Source organism: Lathamus discolor, chromosome 10 (genome assembly GCF_037157495.1).
Source record: "Lathamus discolor isolate bLatDis1 chromosome 10, bLatDis1.hap1, whole genome shotgun sequence".
Classification (NCBI taxonomy): domain Eukaryota; kingdom Metazoa; phylum Chordata; class Aves; order Psittaciformes; family Psittacidae; genus Lathamus; species Lathamus discolor.
Genome location: NC_088893.1, coordinates 13,711,745 through 13,732,807, shown reverse-complemented (window position 1 = coordinate 13,732,807; position 21,063 = coordinate 13,711,745). Strand labels below are relative to the sequence as shown.

Sequence of the window (21,063 nt, the reverse complement as noted above, 5' to 3'; positions counted from 1 at the left end):
TTTTATATACTGATTACTGAAATATTCCTTCTTGCAAGCCTGAAAGCTAAATGGGTTTTCCAGATAGCTCTAACCTGTTGATGGGTTCAGGATGTTTTTGTGAAGATGCAATGGAATTTTTCCTCTTGTGTAGGAGACCTCTAAGGAATAAATGTTAAAACAGGCTCAGGGATGCTTTTCTAAGGACACAAACTACAAAGCATATATTTATCCAACCTAGGAAGGTTGGGTCATTCTTTTTGCTTGGTCCTCGCCTTCTTTGTGAGGCTCTGCCTGGTCTGGCTTCACATGCTGTATGGTCCAGGTCAGGGAAGGATGGTCTTTCAAGTGTTATCTCATATGTCAGGGATTAGGGATGATTAGTGCAGTGATAGTGATAAATATGTGTAATTCTTGGTGCTTCTCTAAGGTTTTTGGTCACTGGTAGCATCACTGCCAGATGGTTGTCTCCATTGCTGTCTTCTCAGCTGGGTGTCTGCAGTGGGGCCCCCAGCTCCATGTTCAGTGGCAGGGTCTGAGCTCTTGGAAACACCAAGCATATATAGCAGTGATAGAGAGCTGGAAACTGTGGTGATGGCAAGTCCCCACCCTCCCAGAAAACCCCAGGTCACTTACCTGTCTCCGACAATTGCTTTGGAGGCTGAACTTTGGGACCCCTTTGCTGTGTGCTGGCCTGACATCACCACTCCCCATAAACTGTATGGTCCTAATGTGATTGACTGTTTAGGAGATTTAAATTCCTTGAGTGAGAGCCATTTTGACACTGCAAAGCATTAAGTCTGAGGTGATGCCTTTGCTTTTAATGCGGAAGTCCTGTTATTCTGCAGAAATACCATAATGAATTAAAATATTCCCTATGGAGAAGTATATAACTTGCTTTTTTATTGTGATATCAGACTGGAATAAAAAGCAGCCAGGCTGACATTCATTTCTTGGTGTAGGGACACTATTAAAGTACTGTAAAGCAAGAACAGCTTTGCACCACAGTTCTTGAATTCAAAGATTGCCCTGTGAAGGTGCCACACATGATGGATTGTTACAGACTCTTTGTCCTGCCTTGACATTTCATTCCTATCTGATGTTGTCTTGTGTTCTGCTCTGAATCTGCCAAACAACTGACCCTAGAATTTAATGCCACACCTTCTCTTTCCTTTTTCTGAACAGCATCTTTCACAGCTGAGGCTCTGAAATCCTCGAGGGCACTGCATCTTCCTCAGGGACACAGACAAGGGAGAGCTGGATCCTCTGGGGGGCTCAGAAAGGAACTGTGGTTGGTGGTCGCCTGAGGAGCTTACCTTCACACCAATGTTGCTCTGAAACGAGTTGTGCCCAGCGTTCAGGTTTGGTAAGGTATGTTATTTCCCCCCTGCTCTTCTCTTTTTATTCTTTTCTGAATATCTATGTATGGGAAAAATAAAGAATTAGCAGCCTTCGTGTTTATTGTTGTATAGGTGCCACGCTCATACCGCCTCTGCAAATAACTTTTGCTTTCCCTGAATTTGGAGCACATTCATCAAGACTGAAGTGTTTTTAAAGTCTTGGGCTTGAGGGGGTACATGTTGATATCAAGTGCTTTATTGAACTAAATGCTTGCTGATGGTTGTGATATGCTGATGGTGATGTATATTAGGTGATAGGCAACCGCAATTTGTAAGTCACACTTGTGTTTCATGAATGCATGCAGTTCAGAGGGTCAGAGATGGAAAAAATAAATGATGCTGGAGTAGCCCATTTGTAATACAGCCCTGTGCTTCCTTTATGCTTCACAGATTCTCGTTGTTTGCCAAGGGTGGAAGTAACACCAATTTCTTACATAATTGTATGTGCCCCCTTTGTTGTGTAGCACTTAAAATTTATGAATGAGTGGAGGTTCTCACACCCACAAAACCATTGCCTTGGTTATGCTGTAATGTAGCAAGGCAATATGCAACTGTCTTTTAATAAGAAATTGAGGGCCAAGACTTAAAGAATGTGGTGTGAGCAAAGCTTGTGCTATGGAAGCATTTACGGTAATAAAGCCTCTGATTCTACAGCTCCTTGTATCTAGGCCAAGTTATTTCTCTGAAGGCAGTGTTTACTGGTAAAAACCCCAAAATTTCAAGCATTGGTTTCCAGCTCTCAGTAGAATGCTATCAGATGATGCTATCCTTTTTCATTTAACACATGGATATTGGCTTCTGTTATATGACTGAACCAGCAGTATAATCTTGTTGAGAGAAGGACAGGAGCAAAACTCACACCTGCATTTGGTGTTGGGGGGTGGGGGGAGTCAGGGCTTTCTTAGAAATCTCTAAGAAGCTGTAAGGAATCCAGGGGAGCTTGCATTCATTCATTCTGCTTTTGATCTGGTTGCACCAGTAGAGTTACGTCTGGAAACTGTATGCTCAGACTCCCAGGCTTCAGCAGAGCTCTGCTGGTCTGGAGACTGCCTGTCTCCAGTGGTTGCAGAAAAACTAGTTGGCTGGAATAGCTTAAATGAGATGCTTAACTTTTAAATGTTGAGGGTCAAGAAAGGTCTGTTCCAAGCGCAGCATATGCTGTTAATTTGTACCAGCATTTCATGAAAACACTGTTGTCAGGGAAGAGAGGTTCCCATCATTAAAACTGCTCCACTGTCTGCTCCGGTGGCACCTGGTTTCTAGAAGAGAAGGTTATTAAATGTTGCTCCTGCTTTTGTTATCATCTTCACTTTTGTTTATTTCCAAGCTGCTGCTCTTGTGATTATAATACCTAAAGGGGAAGGCTGTAGGAGAGGTATTTCATAATCAAGAGGGCTTTTTTGGCTCTTGCAGAGAAATATTGTGCACTATTATAATGTAGAAATTACAGGTATTTGTTTATTCCCTGTTTTTCTGCAAGATTGCTAAGTGAAAGTATGTAACTCTTCCTTGCAATGAGCATGTGGGTTTTGCTGGCTATGCAGGGTGCCTCAGGACATTCAAGGATCTACACCAGAGCAGTTGGTTGCTAGTGTGACCATGGTGCTGATGGACAGAATGGTGTTAGATGGGCTCCCCATGTCCTTCCCACCTGAGTCAGTCCAGCTCTCAAATTCATGTCTCAGGCTGCAGCATGAGTACTACTCCAGTGCAGAGGTTGTGCAGGACTTTGCAGAGCCTCACAGTTTCAGAGGTCAAAGAGCATTTTCATACGACTGATTTATGCAAAACTATTAGCTAGGTATTAAATTCTTGGTTGGACTTTGATTATATCTTTTTGCATTTTATTTTGTCACTGTCAGGTATAAAAACTTGGCTCTCTTTAAGCTCACATTCATGGAAACTTGATCTTTGAGAAGTAAATCGTAGAAGAGAAGATTGTGCTGGAATTTAAAGAGTTGGCAAGGCTGCTGTTCATTCAAGTAGCTGAGACCCCTTTAAATCCTTTTGCTTCATTTTGGGGGCTCATGCAAACTTAACAGTATAATTGACTACCATCAACTATATCTGCTCCCATGATGCCCTTGTAAGACAGAAGTGCTACTTATCCTCATTTTACAGATGGTAAATAAGGAACAGAGTCACTTCTAGGTCACTTCTAAGCAGTAAACGTCTGTCTCTGAATTCCATGCAATCACTAGTGCAAAAGGTGCATCTGATACCCACAGCTGGAGACACAAAGATAACTCTGGCTGAGCAGCTGAGTATATTCGTCAAAGCATGAGATTTGGATGTGGATCCTTTTGAGGTCACTACTCTGATCTAAGCCAGTTTCTTCCATGTGTCCTGCTCTTCCAAGCAGAGGGGGTTTTAATTAAGTGGTTACCATAACACTAGATGACATCAGGACCCAGGTTTGTTCTGTATCTCTGCTGGAAATGGCAACATATGTCCAAATAATGTTAACTGAACTCATTTATTTTTGCAGCAGAATGTTGTTTGCTCATGTGAGACAATCAGAGTCCCTTTTAGCAGCACTTATGCAATTGTGGTGATGGTAATCTTATTGTGTAAGGAAGTATTTTAAATGGATCTGTAGATAACATGCAGAATAATTACTTTTTTCCCTTAAATTGGTCATTAGTAGATTAATAGAATATGGTTAGTAAAATTCTGCTGAAAAATCACATTTGGTAAATATGTAAGAAAAAAATTTAGGTAGGCATTAAACATAGTTAATAAATTTTATTTTGCAAGTGGAATTGGAAAACCCTTGGTTCATTTAATGTATTTTATAGATCTCATAGCAATTAATTGTCTTCATTACATGGACATAAATCCTCAGTGTAATTCACCTTTTTTAGATGAATTGCTTTGGAACTTTTACCTTTGCTTCATTTAGGCTGCAATATTATTTCTCTTCTTTAAAAACTGAATTTCAACATCACATTTTTCACTACTCCCAAGTGTAAATCAGTTCAAGTTAACAAAATCTCTCTGTGTTACAGGGCAGTGCAGAGGTAGTGTTGTAGCTCTGATGGTCTGATACTGGTGAAGCAGAGAACTTGCACGTTCAAGCCCCTCTTGATGCATAGCAGAGCAGTGAGCAGGTGTAATTTTCTCATTCCCTATATTATATGGGCTGAAATCTGTCTCCTGAATCAGGAACAAACACTGATTTCATGTGCCTGTGGGTTTGCATGTCAAAGTAAGACCTTAATGCAACATTCCAGTGTCTTGATGGAAGGTGCAAGTCTACTGGATGTGCCTGAAAATGTGTCAGTAAAATTGTCCTCCTACATTATTGAAGGAAAAGTTCAGCTGGAGCATCACGGGATGTCTGCTTGAGTTCCCAGAGTTAAAGTCAAAGCTGTATTTTGAAGAAAGTCTTTATTCTTCTTGATTAAATTGTGCACACTGAATAGGAGAAGAGGACAGCATGCAGGACTGCTTTTTACACGTTTTTCGTCAGAGCTTGTTTGTATGAGGAACACTTATGCAAATGTTTTCTAGTGTTTCTCTGAACTATTTTGCCAGGATGAAGAAATAAAATGTCTATTAAGTTTGTATGTTTTGTTGCAAGATCAGCACACTGGCTGTTAACATACCAATTCCCTTGATGACACCTCTTCTGCAACCCTGTTCGCTCAGCTTCTTCTGACAGGGCTCTTACTGAATCCATCAACCTGAGAGATATCAAAGCACAATTTCTGATAACAAATATATTAGTGTAAAATGAATTAAGTACCTGGTATCAACAGGAGAACTGAGTTGAATTTCTGAAAGAAAATAAGAAACTCCAAAGCTAACATGAGATTCTTAAGATATTAATCGCAGAGCAGTAATATAACAGTCCTTTACCTGTACTCTTGAAGTACTGAGAAGTCAATAGGTCTGCCTGAGTCATATAAATGGGCTTTTTGCTGGGCTGTCAGCCTGTAGCTCTGCCTTCTGGACTCTGATATAGTGAGGAACTGTAGTGTTGCTTCAGAGGCATGGTTTATTTTTTTCTTACAGGATCATAGAATGGTTTGGGTTTGAAGTGACTTTAAAAATCATCTATTTCCAACCACCCTGCCACGGTTCAGGGACACCTTCCACTAGACCAGGTTGCTCAAAGCCCCATCCATCCTAGCCTTAAACACATCAGGGCGTCCACAGCTTCTTTGGGCAACCTGTGCCAGTGCTTCACCATTCTAATGGAGACCTTTCTTTTGTGAGGACCAATGACCTCCTTGTAATTACTTTGCACTCTGGTCTTTGAGAAACTTGGAGACTGAGGAGTGGAAAATGCTGTGAATGGAGTACCTCTTCTTTCTCTTAGAAGATGAAGCAATTTTGAGCCCCTTGTCCTCTGCAAAGTTGCTGCTTGGCAGCCCATGGGCTATGTCTTTGGCAGGGTCCAGGTGGGGTGGAAAAGGGCATGTGTTTCTTTGGGCTACAGATGTTCTGATATTACCTGGCTCAAAACCTACTTCTGAGAACACATTTCCATATCTGCTTGCAGCCTTCTCCTATCTGTCTCACACTCCGCATCCTGCTTTTTATCTTCTCACTTCATTTTTGCATCTCTTAGATGATAAGCAGCTTTGGGCTGGGCAGGACTGCCTTTGCACTGGTGCTGCTTTCACTGTGCCCAGGCTTGCTTACCTCTTATTTTTGGCTAGCACACACTATAAAGTATTAGCTAATAATAATCATGCTTTTTGCTCTGTGGCATGTCTGCTCTTTGGATAGGTACCCACTGGCAGTTTGCAGCCTCACAGAGATGAAAAGGAGGGCGGCCAACAGTTGATGTGGAAAATTAATTATGAACTACCATCCTCCTGCCACATAGTTAAGGCATTTCTGCTTTCCAAGCTTCGCATCCAGCCTCATAGAAGAAGTAGGAGAATACTGCATTTCCTTCCTCGAATAGTGGGAATGATGCCCGAACAAAGCTTAGTGGAGAATGTCACACATGGGACTGATCACTCAGGATGCTCTAGAGCCTTTACTGCTCTACCAGCAGCTGTGACACCACCCAGATAGTAATTTTTACCTGTCATTGGACAAATGTTAGTTTAATTGTGCATCCTAGTTGATAAAAGCCTGTGTGCGTGTGATAGGGAAGTCACCCATGTCCTGTATGCAGTCAGGTAGCAACATTTCCTGTCTCTTTTTAGTGGTGACTTGGTATCATACAGGTTCAGATGACCTACAGCTTGTTATATTTCCATCCTTCAGGATGAGATATTTATTTCATAATGATCAAAAAAACCTGGCCTGTATTGTAGAGGGGGGAGAGTTTGACAGGCACCATGTAGCCCTGGGAATGTAATTACCTAAAGGAGCAGTTCTGTCACTGAATGACCTCTGTCTTAAGGATCACAGAAATAATTGCTGGAAGCCCTGGCACTGTCTGTACTTCAGGAGCCATTCTGGTCTCTTAATTGCATGCTGGATCTTAGTAGCTTGAGATGAGCACTGCAGAGCCAGCACAGCACAATGTAAGTGCCAAAGATGCCCTTCCTTAGATAGCTCCATAGAACACATGGAAGAGCCTGGAAGAGTTCAGGATTTTTTGAAAGCCCTGACAACTTTTGTGACTGTCTGGGTCTGAGCTAAAGAATCCTAGAATCACAGATTGGTTTGGATTGGGAGGGACTTTAAAGCTCATCCAGTTTCGACCCCTCTGCCACAGGCAGGGACACCTTCAACTAAACCAGGTTGCTTAAAGCCTCAGAGAAATGGGCATTTGGTGTAACTTTCCTCAGTGAAGCCTTTGCTTGGTCTGAAGGATATTGAAGTGTACGATGAAAGCAGCCTTGCAAAGCCATGACAGGAACTGGTATGAAGTGTTATGGAGATACTTCGCTGTATTAACAGTTCCTCTTTAGACCAGAGGAATCCTTTAAGCTGTTCAAGTTTGCAGTTAAGGTACCAGAAGTCTCAACTTTGCACATTTTTACTATGAAATTTTTTGGCACAGTTGCTGGCTAATTTCATGGTTAAGTGAGAGGCGATGCTTTAAGAAATACCCAGGGTTTTGTAAAGGGACGAATTGCTGCTTGGTGGGAGTCATGGACTCAAATCGTGATGGTGTGGGTTCTAGTTTCCTCTTCCTGAGCTTTAACCATTGGCTGACACAAACTTCTTTCTAGCGCTGTCATGTTGATTATTGCAGCCAGGAGACTGTATTTGGAAGCACAAACCTGTTGTATAAATTCTTCAGATGCGCTGCAAATAATTATGAATATATTTAATGAAGGGAAGCTGAAACATACGGAAAACATTTGGCAATAAGAGAGAATGTGTGCAGCGAAGTGTTAGCTGTGAATGGAGAGTTCTTGACATTGTTCAATGGGAGCTTTCCAGCTTGTAGTTTCTGCAGTGAATGTATATAAACGAGAAAAACTAGAAGGGCAGGGTAGCTGGAGATGAATGGGAGAAGAGGCTGCCTCTCACCTCTGGGAGAATAGGAACAGTGAAGTGAGCAGCATCTCTTTCGGTGCACCTAATGCTCCCACTAGACTCTGCCCCACAGTTGCTGGGAATGGATCAGCAGAGACCCTCCTGCCAATGACACCCTCTGAGCAGGGTACTGTCTTGTATCTCCACCGCAGCACATGCTGTCTGTTGTTTTCTCTTGACAGGCAGTTGATAACAGGGAGGTTTTAACTTTGTTTTTCTTCATGTTCTGAATAGTGTAAATAGACCCGTTTATATCTCGCCACACTTAGTACCTTTTGCCATTAGTGGCCATATGCCTTTTCCCTCACCTCAGGACCTGGCCACTGATCTTTTTGGAGATTCCATTTTTCCCTTCCTCCCAACACTGTTGTGCTTTCCAGTCTTAAATGTTGTGTGAGAAGGAACTCTAGTTTTGCATCAGATGTTGTATAAAGACTTGGGCTGGAGGGACCGACAAGTTGATGTGCGCTCAAGCTGTGTTGTGATGATGCCATAACCCGCACAGATGGAGAAGCTGAGAACCAAAGCGTGCCAAGTAAAAACTGTAAAAGGCAATGTAAGGCTTAGTACCATACCATTACCCTGTCAGACTTCATGCCTCTGTCAAGTATTAGAGGCACTCAGCTTCTGTTGTCCTGCCCAGTGATATTCTGGAGGGTCTGGCCAGCATCCTGGGATAGAGAAAAGATATATAAAATGAAGAGAATTCAGGAAGTTTTTTACTGGCGCCTTTGCTTTTATTTATGGAATTGGGTAAGAAGTGGTGCTGGCTGGGGACCTTCCAAAGCGTTAACTGAGTTTGTGACTGATGTAAGGAGGTTGCAGGTCCTTCTCTGCACTGCTGTGCTGCCCAAGGGGTGTCACCAAAACGTGGAGGACCACCTATACTGTGCTCACATCCCAGTCTTTAATGGCTTCTCTCCTCAGATTTTAACTGCCTCTTGGTCTGTGTAGCAATGTGGCTCACCACCCTGTCACTGATGGCCACCACTGCAGGGAAAGTTTACTGGGCTGCTCTCCACTTTGACAAGACCCAGTGACCGTGGCAGGACCTACCCTGAGTTAACTAGTAGGACAGCCCTAGAGATGGATGCTCAGTTGGATAGAAACTGGTGTGAGTTTGAGATGAGTCCCAAAAGATTGGCAGCAGGAGCAGGCTGGGTGCAGTGAGTAGCAATCTCTATGTCTTGGGCAAGTGCCATGAATCTGCTGCGCTTGAGGACAAGCACGCTGTACTTTCTAGAAAAGAGGGACCAATTGTATGGGTATTGCTCCAAATAAGGAAGCCTCTTAGCCTCCGTGTTGGGATTTGTGTTGGTGTGTGACTCTACATGGTCATACTGACCACCATCCCTTCAGCCATGAAAGCCATGTGTTTCTGTTGGCTTTGATGGACCTGATCTGGGAGGATGGCCTGGGTGGTAGGATGACATTTAGCTATACATGTGTTGCAGTTTGCTCAGACTTATGTCTGTTGTCTCCTTTTAGGACCATTGAAAATTTCCCCCACAATGTTCTTGTGAAAGGTGGTGGAACAACAGCACAAGAAGTCTTCCTCATTAAGAAGGCCTTTCGGCACCTCTGCTTGGCTCAGGAGCACAGGAAACAGGGTGAGCACTCAGCTCACTTTCTGTCTGGGAGAAATTTCTAGTTGTTAATGATTAATTCCAACATTTTTTTGTCATGAGTACATGTGCACAGTGATGAATCTGTGGTGGGTTAGAGGTTGAGGTTGCTCAGTGCTGACAATTAATTTGAGTCACAGGCTTTGCTTTCATTGGCATTTTCACAACATTAACCCAGACCTTGTCAATTAAAATCCAGACACATTTTGATGAGAGACATCTTCTTTTAATGATAATTGTAATAATATCACTTTTATTCATTTAAAACCTGTCAGGCAGGCCGTGCTTCCTGGAAAATAGCTGCCCAAGTTTCACATTGCCTCAATAACTAGGAAGTATCTTTCAGTGTTTTGAACTGACATTTCATCGACAATAACTAAAAGCAATTTAGGCCATAGCTGTTCATCTTTGAACATGTACCAACTTCAATCAAAGTAATTTGACTTTATCTGCTAAAAGAAGTGGGTTTATTATCCTTCACTTTTTGGAGGCTAATAAACATTTGATAATTGCCTGAAGTTGATGATGGAGATTTATACTATTTATTATTGTCTTTTCTAACTACTTGACAGCATAGCTCCAGAGTATATTTTAGGCAGCTCACCTGTTCATTAGATGGAAGGGGAAGCCTGAGTGTAAAGCTTGGTTAAGGAACTTCTCTGAGTTGCACAAGAAGCCTGCAATAGAATAAACCCCAGAAATCCTGTGTCTGTTATAGTACATTAACTGCAGTTGGTTTTTTTTTTTTTTATAGTTTTATGTGTCGGTAAGTATTATATTTAGAATCACTGTCAGGCCATAAAAATGAGCATTTAATAGTTGGAATGGGAGTGATATATCAGATACCAATTGAAAACCCATTGTGATTTTATTTTAGCATGGCATGAAAGATAACAGAATGAAAATCATGTTTAGTTTCATGTGGAAAAACACTTGATTTTTCTGAGAGGTGGTTTGTAAGTGAAATTCTTTACAAACAGCTGGGGTAAGAAAGCAAAAAGCTGTATCAGATAAGACTGTACCTGGATCTTGTAATGTGTTCGGTCTGTGCTTGTCCATATGAGTGGAAAGTGCTGCACTTCTTTTTGTTTAGACATTCCCTGGTTTCTTTGCTAAGAAGTCAATGACAGACCCGTAGCCAGATCATATAGATTTGTTTTCTTATTTGTCATCTCATTCCTTTAAATCTAGTTTCTTCAAATAGTGAGCCCTTGTGTATTTCAAAACCTCATCAATACTATAAATGTACTCCTTCTTTGGTCCTTCTCTGAGAGATGCAGAAGAAGGAGCTCTGATTAATGAAAAGCACCTCTAGGTGATGCCATAATATAAATAACAATAAGCCGGCCTTATTTCTATAGCAACTGGGATAAAGTCACCAGTTGTTAGTGGTTCAAAATTCAGGGCATAGCATGAGGAAATCCAGGCACAAAATACTGCATTGAAAAAGGTTAAAGAATAATAACTGAGAAGTAAATGGACTTGTGCTGCTGTGACTGTATTCTGGAAGTTAATAGTTGTACTTTTAGCAAATACAAATAGCAATCTACCTTGATCTGGTAGGGCTCTTTTTTTTTCTCCCTTTCCAGTGGCAAGCCTGTAATCTGCATTCTGGTGCGTATAGAAACTGCACTGACAACATCTTAGCTTGAAGGCTGTAAATATTATCACACATTTTTCTAGTGAGCCTTCATCAACTGAGCTGTGTGTCTCATTACTCTCATTTTTCTGAGTGCATTTATAAGCATAAGAGATGATCAATAAAACCTGAACTACCTTTGCAAGTTAAATAGGCTTGATTTGAAACTACCAGACTTAAAGAGATTAGAATTTGCTAACACTGATTTCAGAGCAAGCAAGGTCCATTTACATGCTATTTGCTTTATACTTTTGAGGTTTGAATTGCATAGGGAAATCTGTCACATGGCATGTTTAAGCATGAAAGTTGCAGCTAACACTTTATTGAGCATGTCTTTTTGTAGGAGGTGCCTTCTTACCCTGTGTTTCACTATATCTTACTGAAAATGTAATATAATTAATAGATATGGAACCCATCTAACTGTGCAAAGTGAGGTCTCCATAAACTTTGACTCTGCGCCGTATTTTCTATCAATTGCTTTTGGTCTTTGGGAGATGTCCAAAGGGAAAAACAGGATGTAAAATTTAAAAAAAGACACAAAAGAATCATAAAATATTCCGAAGCTGTTGAGAAGAGCTGGATCCAAGCTATAAAGATAGATGTTTGTGATGTTCCTGGCGCAGGGAAATAAAATGCTCGATGACAGATTTATTTTTTTTTGTTATTCAGGTGGAGTTGTTTTAAAGATTTATGCCATAGAGACTTCACTGAAAATATTAGTACATTCAAAGTGTTCAGTGTAGGCTTTGGGAAGGGATACAACTCTTCACAGCACCCAGCTCTTTTAACTGGTTGGTCCCTCCTGCTGTTGAGAACAGCTTTGGAGGGGAGCTCAGTGCTGCAATTTCTTCTACCCAGCTCTTCTACCTGGCTGTGTACACTGTGCTGGGGTGATGCAAAAGCAACCCTTTTACCATTTACTGCCGGTTTTCTAATGGCTAAATTTGTGTTTAACCCTTTGATGACAGTGTAGAAGCAGAGGCTGGAAGGGCAGTGCTCCTTTGCAGCACAGGTCTGGCTGGGCATGTGGAAGGGATGGGTTGATGCTGGACAGCAGTGTCTTATTTTCCCATCTTGTGACTTTTAAACATTTAATTTAAGAACCAGAAAGCCACGTGGAATGTTCTCGTGTTATGAAAGAGAGGTTTGGTTATGCAAATTAAATATTTTATTGACTTAATACTAGTCTGTAAGGTGTAGTAATAAGGAGGTCATTGAGGCAAATGTGCTGAAATAAAACCTTCCAGCAAGGTAGCTGTATCATGCAGATGTTATTTCTGTTACAGGAAACTGCTTTAGGATGTCTTAAATGTTTTATGGCCCTTGTTTGTCATAGCCATCCAGCTCTCTGTTGGGCTAGTTTTTATTACTGTGGTATGTAGTGTGGTGCCTCTGGAGGTTCCAACTGAGACTGGACATAGTACGTGCATTTATTCATGGTGTGTCTCAATTTCATGAGATAATTGTGTGCTAGCCACTTTTCCTCTCCTCTGCATGGTTCAGCTTTAAAGCAAGAGGTGTGTGGACTGAATAAAAGCCATCAGAAGGCACTGCTGCTCAAATATTGATAGAGGCCTCTATTGTTTTACATGGGTCTTGTGCATGTTAATTTTGACTTTAGCCTTGTGTGCATGCAGGCTCATGCTCTGTTGGAGTAGTTATTGATAAACATTATTATTAATCAGCAATTTTGTTCATAACTGGTTTTATCTGTTTTTATGACCAGTTTGAGCCCTACTGTGCTAAATGCTGGAGAGCGAGGTCATAAATGGCACTCTTTGGCCCAGAGTTTTCATGTTAAAAAGCAAAGTAGAGTGGGTGAACAAGATATGATTGCCAGCAAGTGTGGAGGCAACAGATGGAGCACAGCGGTGAAGATGAAGGATGTGCAGAGCTCTGTGTGTTGTGGGACATCGATGATCAAAACTCCTCTTTGTTGTGGTGCCTGTGCAAGGCTTGCAGCAATCAGGGATTTGGTTTGCTGAGACTAACTCCTGCCTTGTTAACTACTGCTTCTTGATTATTACTGTCTATATCCATCTGCTGCCTCTTTTCTGTTAGAGCTGCAAATTCCTTATGGTTCTGATAGCTTTTCTTTCTGTATTTGTGCAGTACCAAATTCAGTGGAGTTCTGGCCCAGGGTTAACGCTAGAAGCTGTCAGCAGTGGCCTTTACACATGAAAATAAGACACTGGGAAAACAGTTATTTTCACGTTCCGATTATTTGCATTCCAACATCCGCTGAATCTTTGAAACTGAAAAAGTATTTAAATAAATGAGACATGATTAAAATTATTACTATTATTGCGTACTCTACCACGAATAGTTCCATGCAGGAAATGTATGTGGTTGTTTATATATACATCTGTAATTGTCTGGCAGATAGATTTTATCTTACAGCCTGCTTTCCTAGGTGCTTATTCATATTTAATATAGCTCTCCCATGTAGTTGCATACATAAACGCACACTTGTTTTTAACACCTGTTAGCATCCTTTAATTATATATTGACCCTGAGGCTGTTGGCTTTGAGGTCTGTGCAGCCACAGGTAGCTGGATGTTAGGTACTGTTGTTCTTTCCCAAGACCTGAGCCTGCTTTGCACTGACCTGCCAGCTGAAGTTTGCCCTTCTGGCACAACGCCGCAGCTAAGTGCCTTTCAGCGACTTCTCGGCTATAATCCTGAGCTGATTTCTGGGATGCAATTCACTGCTCCGGTTATCATATCAAAAGGGGGGTGATTTACATTTCCTGCACGTCTCACTGTTGCCAGCCTTGGAGAATGCTGCAGAGAGAAAGTTAATACAGTTTGATAAAATAATGACAATGAGCCTATTTACATTCTTGCATCTTACGCCATGAAGGAATTTGATACAACACAAAGTTGGCATTAAGTACAAATTTAGGCTGTGGACAGAGATTAATTTTGTGGGGTTTTTTGGCTAACAGCACAAAAAGCAGGAAGGTTGTCCCCAAAGTCTGAATGTGCTGAAAGCTGTATGCTCGCCTTTGAGCGCCTTTCCTTTTTATCTTGATTTCCCATTGTTGCCCCTTAAAGTCTCTCTCTTCTCTAGATATTCACCCAAAGGAGTACCTACGCAACATATTATCTTTGTTTTTATCTGACCTGCTCAGCCCCCTGCAGTTTCCTCTCTGAAAAGACATTGAGCTGTCGCACCAGCATCGTTTGTACAAAGTGAAACACTGTACGTTGAGGTATTTTAAGCACGTCCATACTGGAAATGCCACAGGAATGGCAGGGCTGCAGTGTTTGCTGCTGATTCTCATTCAGCTGCCTGTATTTGTATGCAGAAGCAGACTCGTTGGCAGCCTCTCATTCATTTCCTGTATATCAATTACTTATCAGTGGTACAGAAGCTCAATTAAGAAACTGGAGGTAGGTTGCAGTGCTGAGAGTGTGGCTGAGCCTCCCCTGTCTGAAGGAGCACCATGCTGGGACATGAGTTAAAAGGTCCCTGTTTAGAGTTTCCATGGATGATGCTTGGCACATTTGAGTTTGGAAAGGCAAGGGATGTATCTGGTGTAGGGGACTGAACTGGTGATGTTGCTCATCTCTGAACCAGATCCCTGCAGGCTTGTCTAGCTTTGGCTTTATTTCCTGTTCTTTATGAGCCTTTTCTTGGACATATTCACCGTGCTGCGATGAGGGATTGTGTAAAAGACACACTCCATGAAAACAGTGGGCAAAGCACTCTCAAATTATTGCACCTTATCGTTCTCATTTGAGGTTTTGATGTTGTGTACTTGCAGCTGCAAATGTAAAAGTACATACCAATATGATAAGCCTACCAAACCTGGTGGCAGCTTCTCTGCAGGGTTTGTAGTGCCAGGTCAGGGTTTACTTATTTAGGAATTAGTGAGTAGAGGTCTGCAAAATTCACCTCCAGGCTGTTTAGGGCAGGGTATTCTTTCCCTTCCATTGCACACTGCTTTTCTTCCAAGCATCTTAGCAAAGAAATATCTTGTGTCTCATCTTACCTAGCTTTAAAAGATTTAAAGCTTTGCTTATTTCTCCCTTAACTTTTGCAAATCCTTTAAAAGTAGATCACAGAAGTTGTCCACACCGGGAAGATATGACTGTGCCATCTTGACTATTTTGTGTGCATGACCTCCTCTTCCTCATGACTTTGACTCCTGCTTCTTGTCATCTTTGATTTCGTCTTTTCTGGTTTTTCCCCCCTTTACTGTCTATGAAGATTTGCACTGCCTGATACTATCACCTCACTGCACTAAGTTTGAATCTTAATGCAAGTGCACTGGGAAGATACTACACTCACCCTTCAAATTGGTACGTCTCTTTTAATGTCTGATACCCAAAGAGAAGAGTATTTCTAATTCTGGGTCCTTGAAATTAAAACCAACATGTGCACATGTTGCTTTATCCAGACAAAATGTAAACTTGAGTGGAAATAAAACCCAGAGCATGGGTAATTGGCTGGCGTACAGCTAATCAGAGCACTTCCCTGCATAACTCATCTCTGATATAAAGGGATGCTCTGCATCTTTCTGTCCCTCTCATGTTTTTCTCTTTTTTCTCTATTCTGTTTTTTTAAGAACTGATTTCCTTAAGGAGTTGTTAATGTTTAGGGCTTTTTACCCTGACATTTTGGACAATGATGTGACAACACAAGTGCATCTATTACTCTTCCACTGGAAGCTGACTAAAGCAAAGGACTTGATGGATAATGGCCACATTTTCCAGCAGCGCCTGATGTACATGTGAGAAGAACGACTGAGTGACCTGCATATAAAAACAATGTCGGGCACAAAGTCTGAGTGCAGAACCAGGAGACAGAGAACAGGTAGCCTATCATCATGAGCTCCTTATATTGCTGCCCTTCCCTCTGTTGCTGGAAATCTGGTGCTTTCTGTATTACGGCAGTGTGGGTTGTGGTGTGGGTCTGGAATTCCTTTGTGGGAAGGGAAAGGAAAGGGCAGCAGGCTTGTATGGCACAGAGAGCTTTGACGAAAGGAGGTTGTACAATTGAAAACAGAGCATCACTTCACCTTTGGCTGCTAGAGAAAGCTGATTCTCCTTTGCCTTGAGTAGTCAGTTTACACCTGGTGCAAATTGCATGTAAAGCAACACTGGCTGGAGCCTGCATCTGGTGATAATCTTGGTGCTGATAGCCTTCAGGGAGAAGGAGAGAGAGCTGTATGCTATTGGGGCTGCCTGGGGTTCTGCACCTGGGAGTTGGATGGCTGTTTGAGCATCATGTCCCACCGGGGCTGTTTGCCCCAGCAGGTGAGGCAGGCTGGCTAGATGCTGTGCATTTGGTGCTTTGCAGGGTGTTGTCGACCTTTTGCTGAAGCAGATGCTGCTCTGTTTTATATTCCACAGTGTAGCCTTACTAAAGCTCATTCTGGACTCATGCAGTTGGGAGGGTGTAGGGAGGAATGGGGATATGGTGGGGAAGGAATGGGGTGCTCTCCCCTCCCTGTTCCCCAGCCCAGCACTTGGGCATGGTCTCCCTGGCCACTAACTCATCTCTCCTTTCATTTTTGCTGTCTTCAAGACCACTGTGAGAGATAATCAGGGATTCGAAAAGCTGTCATGGAACTGGAGAGGGAAAAGTGTGAGAGTGATTTTAGTAAAAGCGCAAGAGGAGGGTAGGAGCAGCTTCATTTGCACCCAGAGCACCAGGGTGCAGGGAGGGAAAGGATGGCAGTTCTGCCCTCAGCTGTATCGTTCGCATGAGCAGCATGTCAGGAGTCTAAGGCAGGGTGGGAAACCCTAAACCTTTGCTTTGCTGAGCTGCTCTGGAATAAAATGAAAATACAGGTTTTTAAATGACGGATCATTAGATGGGCTTTTAGGCTCAGGGAGTAACTTACGGGTGAGATTTCTGTGACATAGTGAAGTGCATTTTGTTCTTGATGTTGTAGCAGCCCAAGCTACAGTCTTTGCATCAGGACATGAAGGTGCTCCCAGCAGACCTTGAATGTTCAGTTTCCACAGAGGGGGGCACTCATGGATGTTTGGGTACAAACAGGAAATGGCAGCGTGCCAACATAAGAAACTAACAGAGTGGAAAAACAGAGCCCAGTTGAGTATCTGTTTCTGCAACGTAGTTCTGTGAATAATTTAGCTGGCTTCTCTGTGCTTTGAATTTGTGCATCTTTCCAGGTGCACTCCCTTACCTGGGATTGTGGGAAGACTAGTAATCTGCCAGCTGTGGGTAGTCAGGGACACTGAAGAACATTCCTACACAAGAGAAATCAAAGTGCCCTCTGTAGCACTGCCTGCTGTCATACTCATCTTCAGTTTGTATAAGGCAGCAATGTCTGCAAAACTTTTTCCTCTGCGTCATGTGGATTATAACTGTAATAATGTTTACTTCAGGTAAAATAGGGTGCTGCAGCTGTGATTGACATCTCCTAATAACTCCTTGCATGGCTTCAACCCCAAAAATACAATCACGAAAGTATTCTGCAAAAAAGTGATGATATCCCATGTGCCTTGTTACAGCACATTTTGCTGGGAAACTTGTGGCTGTAACGCGGAGGTTGATATGCTTCCCCACTGTCACAGCATTAAAACCTAATTGCCCCTGGGTTTCTTGATTATCTCCAACACAGCTGTCACGTTGTCCCTCTGAAAAAACTGAACTGACATCACATGCACAAACTTCAAAAGGTCTTTTTCCTGGAAAGAGGCAAAATTATTATCAAGCAGACTCTGGTGTGTTTACCAAACTTGTTGGAATATCACACTGAATTGGAGTCCTGTTGCTTCTATATCACAAGATAAGGTTTCCCTTCACACTTGTGCATTACCACGCTAGCGCTCCTGCCAATATTTTGTACTTGCTGCCTACATATGAGTATTATTTAATAGTTGTGGCTGGGGTGGGGGCTCTGCATTCCCAGGATGTAATCCTCTCTCTTACTGCAGGACAGGTGTCCTCAGAGACCACACAGCCTCCTGTAAAGGTAAATGGGAGCACAACAATGGTGCTGTCCTTTTCATATTGAATGTTCCTAGTGCTTCATCCTGGAACAGTGCATTGCTGATGTTGAAAATGTTCCCATTTTCCAAGAAAAAGAAGAAAAATAATATAAGAATACTGAAAATAGCTCATTTCCTGAGCTTCAAAAAAGTACAAACTCTCTCCCCCAACAACTGAATGTAGTTTTCCCTTTGATTGGAGATACTTCTAACCTGTCTTGTCCTTTTAGAATAGCCCCTGACTGTTAAGGGGATTTTCAAAACATCAAGCACCCAGTTCCCTATGGCTTTTGGTAGGAGTTTAGTGGCTGATTTCCCTTTGTGTCTTTACTGTTAATCTCTCATTGACCTAATCTCCCAAGCAGATACATGTGCTGTACATGTAGACTCCCCTGATCCCAGCATGGTGGCCATGTGAGCTAATGTGTAGTCCCAGTCATGGCACCAGCACTGTTTTAAGGCTGAACAAACCATGCTGGGCTGGGCAGGAGCGTTACGCTTGAGCTTTTCTAATGGCTCAGGAGGGAAAAAATGGCTTGATTTTAGGTTCCAGTTGTTTTTTAACCCTCACAGGAGCACAGAGAGCTTTTTACAATGGCCAAAATGGATGTGAAAGAGAAGCAATTCTTCAGAATGTTGGAAAAGTGTCAAAAGGCCATGTATTGGTTCAAATGCTTTCTGAGCCATCTTGCTGCTTAGCACATAGGAGGTATAGCTGTGAGGAGTGAGTTCAGGGCAGGGTTGGGTTAGTGTTGTTGCAGGACTTCGGCATCATTGTCCCATCTATAATGAAGGGATGGACAGAGACACCCAGGATGCTTTCTGGCCAGGACCTGTACTTACCTGGTTTCTAGAACCTGCTGGACACGGCCTCAGCATCACTGTCCTACCCTGGTACAGTGGGAGATTTCAGATGGCAAAAATCTGGAGAGATTGATTTAGTCTGAAAACAAGTCCTCCTCTCTCCTCCAAATAATTTATGTTTATTTTTGAAAGGAGAAAAGCAATCAGACACCTAAAACCAGCATAGCAATGACAGGTTAGTGATGCCTGGCCTATTCCAGAAGGCTTCATTGTGCATAGTACTAAGCAGTTGTGTTTGTGCAAATGAAGTACTAAAAAAGACAGAAAGCTCAGAGCTTTTTGGAAGACATGCTGAGACTGAAACAGCTGAAGAGGCAAGGAGGAAACTACACCAAGATGGGGAATCAGTCACCTAGAGGGGATCAGCATGGAGCCGCAAGCTCTGCGTGGGAAGCAGGGTTTGCTGGGGGTCAGAGCTGGGAAGAGTCTTCAACCAACTAGCCCACTGCACTGCAGCTGGAAGGTAGAAGGAGGTTTTTAAAGAGAGAATTAGTCACTGCTGGAATGAACAACCCCCTGCATGCACCATGCAGGTGCATGTACAGGGAGAGAGGGAAGCACCGCTGCGAGCATGGAATGCAGCAGGTTGACAGCTGGCAGATGTGCATTAGCATGATGATGATCCTGTAAGCGGAAGTGCTTGCAAGTGAGAAAAGATGGAAGTGTGTATGTGCTTGTAGGATCCTTGTTATCGTGTTATCTTGGATCTTTAGGGACAAAACAGCCACTCATGCATGGGAAAGCAAACAGACACACAGCATGAATAAATTATGTATAGAAGAGGAGCTTTTGAATGCAATTTTCATCTTTATTTAAAAACCTGTTACTTAGGCAGTTATTAAAATGCCAGTGACACTAAGTAATCCATCAGTAATTAGGATGGGAAATGGGAATGTATTCTGTGCAAATGATATTTCACCCATCCAATTGTACAGCAGTCTTTTAAAAGAATAAGTTGTTGCTTGCCGAGTTTTAAGGAAAACCATAATTTAGCTGATTAAAAAAAAAATAATCAAGAAAATTCCCCTGGAGAACTCTATGTTGGGTTGAGAACACTAAGTTTGGAATAATATAATTGGTAGTGCTTTTGCTGCTTTTACTGTATCTTGTCTCAATGTTGCTGGTTATGTAAATAGTTATAGTAGTTCCATCTTTTCTCGGTATTGGTGGCATCCTGTGTGCTCAGCCCGTCTCCAGGCTCAATGAAGCCATGTGGGCTCTGATTTATCATAGATGCCTTTGCTGTTCCCTTTGGAGAGCTCTTCTCTAGCATTTCAGCCTTTCAAAATTGTTTCCATAACTAACAGGAACTTAAAATGTATTTACTAGAGCACAGGTCTTACGAGGAGCAGCTGAGGGAACTGGGGTTATTTAGGCTGGGGAAAAGGAGAGTCAAGGGAGACTTTGTCCCTGTCTGCAATTACCTGGAAGGAGTGAGGTGGGGTCATTCTCTTCTCACAAGTAACAAGTTGATAGGACAAGAAGTAATGGCCTCCAGTTGCACCAGGGAGGCTTAGATTACAGTAAAAAGGGTTGTCAGTTGTTGGAGCAGGCTGCGCCAGGAAGTGGTTGTGTCACCATCCCTGGAGGTGTTTATAAGGTGTGGTGCTTAGGGACATGGTTTAGTGGTGGACTTGGCAGTGCTGGGTTCACAGTTGGACTCAATGACCTTAAAGGTCTTTTCTGACCTAAATGTTTCTATGATTCTGTTGCATAGGCATGCTCTTCCTGGATTTGAGAGGGAGCCTATCCGATGGTTTTCAGGAGTCTAAACTGCAGGTGTAGTTCTGTGTGCTTGTGGTTATAGCTTTGGTAAATGAAACACTGGAGAAATAGTGTTTTGGAAGGGGGGTGGTGGTGGTGTAAATTGTGTATGTTTCTGCCTTGTCTAATGCTGGCAACACACCATTGCTTAAGCAATGAAAATTGACACTTAAGCAGTAACCCCACCTATTTCTCATCAAAATAGTGCATTTGGCATTATGCTCAAGCAAATTAGAACAACTTTAGGGAAGTGCTTTAAATTGCACTTGTGGAAAGACTGAGAAGCTGCTGCTTTGGTGTCAAATCTTCTCTGGTATCCAGCACTGGGTGTGCCTCACATAGCCCAAAATACCCGCCTTTAAAATACAATT

The 21,063-nt window shown here is 42.4% G+C and overlaps 1 protein-coding gene across 11 annotated transcripts in view; it reads left to right on the top strand.

The window, feature by feature from the left end:
* SGCD (sarcoglycan delta) overlaps positions 1-21,063 on the top strand; it is a 396,287-nt gene that overhangs the window by 122,593 nt on the left and 252,631 nt on the right. For 7 of the 11 annotated variants that reach the window (XM_065691103.1, XM_065691108.1, XM_065691099.1 and 4 more), the window contains exon 2: positions 1,165-1,350. Coding sequence is in view for 3 of the 11 variants with exons in the window: in XM_065691107.1 (XP_065547179.1) it covers positions 16,331-16,360 (30 nt within the window). In the remaining 8 variants the exon portion in view is untranslated. Of the gene's footprint in view, positions 1-1,164; positions 1,351-16,292; positions 16,361-21,063 lie in introns of those variants that run through there. The other 4 variants (XM_065691107.1, XM_065691106.1, XM_065691098.1 and 1 more) reach the window with 2 other exon arrangements.